The sequence below is a fragment of the Heterodontus francisci genome, chromosome 34, assembly GCF_036365525.1.
Source record: "Heterodontus francisci isolate sHetFra1 chromosome 34, sHetFra1.hap1, whole genome shotgun sequence".
In the NCBI taxonomy this organism is placed as follows: domain Eukaryota; kingdom Metazoa; phylum Chordata; class Chondrichthyes; order Heterodontiformes; family Heterodontidae; genus Heterodontus; species Heterodontus francisci.
The window spans coordinates 34,867,947-34,872,735 of NC_090404.1; the positions used below are offsets into that span (position 1 = coordinate 34,867,947).

Genomic DNA, 4,789 nt, shown 5'->3' on the forward strand with positions numbered 1-4,789 from the left:
TGGAGGAGATTATAGAGACAGTGAGGCGTGAGGGTATGGAGAGATTTGAAATCAAGGATGATTATTTTAAAATTGAGGTGCTATTTCACTGGGAGCCTGTGTCGGCCAGTGAACACAGTGGTGATGGGTGAACAGGACTTGGTTCGAGTAACGACACAGGCAGCAGAGTTTTGGATGATCTAAAGTTTATGGAGGGTAGAATGTGGGATGCTGGCCAGGAATGTGTTAGAATAGTCAATTTGAGAGGTAACAAATACAAGGATGTAAGTTTCAGAGGCAGATGAGCTGAGACAGTGGTGAAGTCTGGCAATGTTACTGAGGTGGAACTAGGCAGTCTGAGTGATGGTGCTAATATGCAGATGGAAGCTCATCTTGGGATCAGATATGATACTAAGGTTATGAATGGTCTGGTTTAGCCTCAGACAGTTGCCAGGGAGAAGGATAAAGTTGGTGCCCAGGGAGTGAGGTTCGTGGCAGGAACTGAAGACTTCCCAATCTTGAATTGGAGGAAATTTCTGTTCATCCAGTACTGGATGTCAGACAGTCAGGATGGTGTGTGACTTGGAGGGGAACTTTGAGGTGATGGTGTTCACATACACCTGCTACCCTGGTCCTTCTGGATGATGGTAGTTGAGGGTTTGGGAGGTTCTGTTCAAAGTTGTAATCCAATTGGACATACATAAAATCAACCTCCTCTCCTCTCTCCCTCTCTTTGTTTTCCTCTCCCTCCTTCCTCCTATAGAGGGCAGAGTCTTGTGTAGGTCCAGACTAGTTGGCAGGATCCCTTCCTTGAAGGGCATTATTGAACCAATTGGGTTGTACATCAATCCAACAGCTTTCATGGTCACTCTTTCCCAGTGCCAGTCCCATGAATTACCAGATTCATTCAGCTCCATTTCACAACCTGCCTTTGTGTTTTTGTGGCTTCTCTCACGTACATTTTTTCAGTTTTCAAGCAATTTCACAGGGTTTTAGAAGAGGAGGATTTGCAGTTGTGAAATGCTAAGCAAATATTTGATCGGGTTCTGAAGGAAATGCCCAATTTATCATAACCCAAATATCACTGGATTTTGAACATGGAAGGGAAAAGCACTGATCACAGTGGGGAGAAACTGTACACGTGTTCTGTGTGTGGAAGAGGTTTCAGCAGATTATCGGGCCTGTCGAAACACAAGTGCATTCACACTGGGAAGAAACTATGTAAATATGGGAACTGTGGAAAGGATTGAATTATCCATTTGAGCTGGAAACCCATCCATGCAGTCACACACTGGAGAGGCTGTTCACCTACTCTGAGTGTGGGAAGGGATTCACTCAGTCATCCGACCTGCTGACACACCAGCGAGTTCATACTGGGGAGAGACCTTTTAAATATCCAGATTGTGGGAATTGCTATAAATGTTCTACTGAACTGATGTCCCATCAACGTGTTCACACTGAGGAGAGACCGTTCAGGAGTTCTTATTGCAGGGCTGGGTTCAAACAATCATCTGAACTCACTGCACACCAGCGCACTCACACTGCAGAGAGACCGTTCATCTGCTCTGTGTGTGGGAAAGGATTCATCCCACCTGCTCAGACAGCAGCGAGATCACCATGGGGAGAGGCCATTCACCTGTTCAGAACACAGTCGGGGATTCATTACTTCATCACATCTTCTGACACACCAACGAGCTCTCACTCGAGAGAGGGCATTCTCCTGCTCTGAGTGTGGGAACGGATTCACTCAGTCATCCATCCGGCTGACACACCAGCGAGTTCACATTGGGGAGAGGCCGTTCACCTGTTCAGAGTGCAGGAAGGGATTCACTACGCCATCCCATCTTGTGACACACCAGCGAGTTCACACTGGGGAGAAACAATTCACCTGATCAGCGAGTGAGAAGAGATTCACTACTTCATAAAACCTGCTGACACACCAGCGAGTTCACAAGTAACTCAGGGCTGAGAAATGTCCATGAAACAGCAGATTTCCAACATTGGGATTTTGGAAATCCACCAAAAGGTTCTCCCTTTCCGCTTTGACAAAAATTAAAGCAATCAGTTCTGATTTTCTTTTTTTAAAGTTGACCAAATACAAAACTGTTCGGTGGTCTTTTTACCTGTTTTTAAGTTGTGTTTATTGTTTATCATCGGTGGAAAGGAACTTGAAGCAGGATAGTAAGTGGGTGGATCTGCATACTCCTCCACAACCTCTGTTTGTTAGTGTCCTGTAAATTTCCAAAAAGGAGGCGTGTTCACAAACAGACCAACTCCCAATGTTTGTTTTCGCCTTCATGGGATATCTTAGCATAGAGCACCTGAGAACTGACACAGCTCATTTGACATGACTTAAAATTAATGGTGCAGGAACAGCAGCTGGTAAGTCGCTGGCCTGGAGCAAAAACATTGGTCTGTCAATAGGAATTTGAAACTTGCTTCCATTTACATTTGAATATTTTGAAGACAGAGGTAGATAGATTCTTGATAAGCAAGGAGGTGGAAGGTTATCGGGGTAGGTGGAAATGTGGAGTAATCAGTTCAGACATGAACTTATTGAATGACAGAGCAGGCTTGAAGGGCTCAGTGGCCGCCTCCTGCTTCTAATTTGTATGTTTAGACACACACTGCTGTGTACATACAAAGTAATTTCTGAAAACACTGCACAAACTGGTTACTGAAAGTGAATATCCTGCAGTGAGCATGAGTTGTATAAACTTCATATTTCCTGTGCATTGCAGCAACTGAAGTGATCTGGAATTTCCACTTATCGGTTTGCTCAGGTGTATGGCTGAATTCCATTCATTGTTCATCTCCACTTTAACTGTCTACTGCACCAGTCACAATGTAAACCTTGAGTCGGTGTGAAGCAGTCTTTTTCTCCATAGTGATGTCGGGCAAGGAGTATAACGCTGGCCATCTTTTTTCAATGTGTGGTTTGACATCGCTTAAGATTATCTGGAAAAGCTGTCGTGCACCTGGTTTTGCTTTCTGCTTCGTTCAGGTGATTATCTCAGCACTAAGTAAGAAAAATGACCCCACTTATCGTCAAGTTTCTGGATTGTCAACGTCTGTTAAATGTTTAGTTTTTATTAATTTATATACCTACTGATTTTTGCACATCACTTACCAAGGTACGAGAATGTGCAGTCCAGTATGCTTCTGAATGTTGCTTTCCAGTGAAGTTGACACATCTTCACAGAACACCTTTTACATGAAAAATCTATAAATAGACAGAAGCAGGACATTAAGAACATGAAGCTCTGTAAAACCAATTATCAGCTGTCAGGTAAGTCTCATGAAATCGTATTCTGAATATAGTGTAATTTTATTCATGACATATGCAAAATTGTACCAAATTACCATTGCACAACTAGTTTGCTTCATTAAAAGTGCTAAAATTACATGATTCCTTGTCAGAAAAAATTTCACACTTTTTGTCTTTAGCCACTAATTTTCAGACTTTTGATCTTTGGCCACTCACCCTTGCATTTGTTACTTGTTTTTGTGAAATACTCTCCCTATCATTGCTCAACTGCTGGATAACTCTAATTGCATTTATATGTGTTTTTTTTAATTCATGCATGGAGTGTGGCTAGGCCATCATTTATTGCCCATCCCTAATTTTCCTTGAGAAGGTGGTGGTGAGCTGCCTTCTTGAACCGCTGCAGTCCATGTGAGGTAGGTTACACCCACAATACTGTTAGGACGTAAGTTACAGGATTTTGACCCAGCGACAGTGAAGGAATGGCGATGTAGTTCCAAGTCAGGATGGTGTGTGACTTGGAGGGGAACTTGCAGATGGTGGTGTTCCCATGTATTTGCTGCCTTTGTCCTTCTCGTTGGTAGAGGTTGTGGGTTTGGAAGGTGCTGTCGAAGGACCCTTGGTGCGTTGCTGCAGTGCATCTTGTGGATGGTACATTTTATGCATGTCTCAGATTTAACTCAAATGTGATTTGTAACCAATAAATGATGTTTCGGGCATGAATTGTAGTCTGGTTTCTTGTTGATTTGTCAAGAAAGATTTAATTCATTCACTCAGCAGCCTGAGAGGAACCAGACTGAGGTTTAATGAACATAACAAATAGGAGCTGGAGGGGGCCATTTGGCCCTTCGTGCTGCTGTGCCACTCACCCAGATCAAACACTGGAATAAAAATCCTCCTCCTGGGGCAATTGGATGAGTCCAGGTCTGATAACAGTGTCTGATTCCTGGTCTGATGCTACTGTAGGTAATGCACAAGTGGTGAACCTATTAGTTCCTGTTAATATCATGTTGCGTGCCCCTGTCTACCATGTGAGAAACTGGGGTTATATTCTGTGATGGGGTGATTGTATATTTTTAAGACATCAAAATGTTATATGGTGTCGTTTCATCCTAAAATACCACAGAGAAAATTAGAAGAGGGCATGTTCTCTTTGAGATCTTTCTTGAGCGGAGACAGTTTTGTCACCAGGTGCCCTCACACTACACAGTGGTAGATAATTGTGGTCTCCTCTCCACTGAGAGGGTAAATACAGACTGCGTGACCGCTTTGTGGAACACCTCCCTTCAGTCCACAAGCATGGCCCTGCGCTTCCTGTTTCTTCTCATTTTAATTCTCTACCTTGCTCTCAGTCTGACCTATGTACGAACATATGAACACATGATCTGAAAGCAGGAGTTGGCTATTCAGACCTTCGAGCCTGCTCCGTCATTCTCCAAGATCATGACTGATCTGTTTGTGGATTCAGCTCCACTTTCCTGCTGACCCCGATATCCTTTGACTCCCTTGTTTGTAAAGGCTCTGTCCACCTCTGCCTTAGAAACA

At 43.5% G+C, this 4,789-nt stretch overlaps 1 protein-coding gene across 1 annotated transcript; it reads left to right on the plus strand.

The window, feature by feature from the left end:
* The first annotated feature begins 1,076 nt into the window (after positions 1 to 1,076).
* LOC137348817 (zinc finger protein 436-like) lies at positions 1,077 to 1,871 on the plus strand. Its single transcript, XM_068014058.1, has 2 exons — positions 1,077 to 1,200; positions 1,471 to 1,871. The coding sequence occupies exons 1-2, from the start codon at positions 1,077 to 1,079 to the stop codon at positions 1,869 to 1,871; spliced, it is 525 nt and encodes a 174-aa protein (XP_067870159.1).
* Positions 1,872 to 4,789: the final 2,918 nt, after the last annotated feature.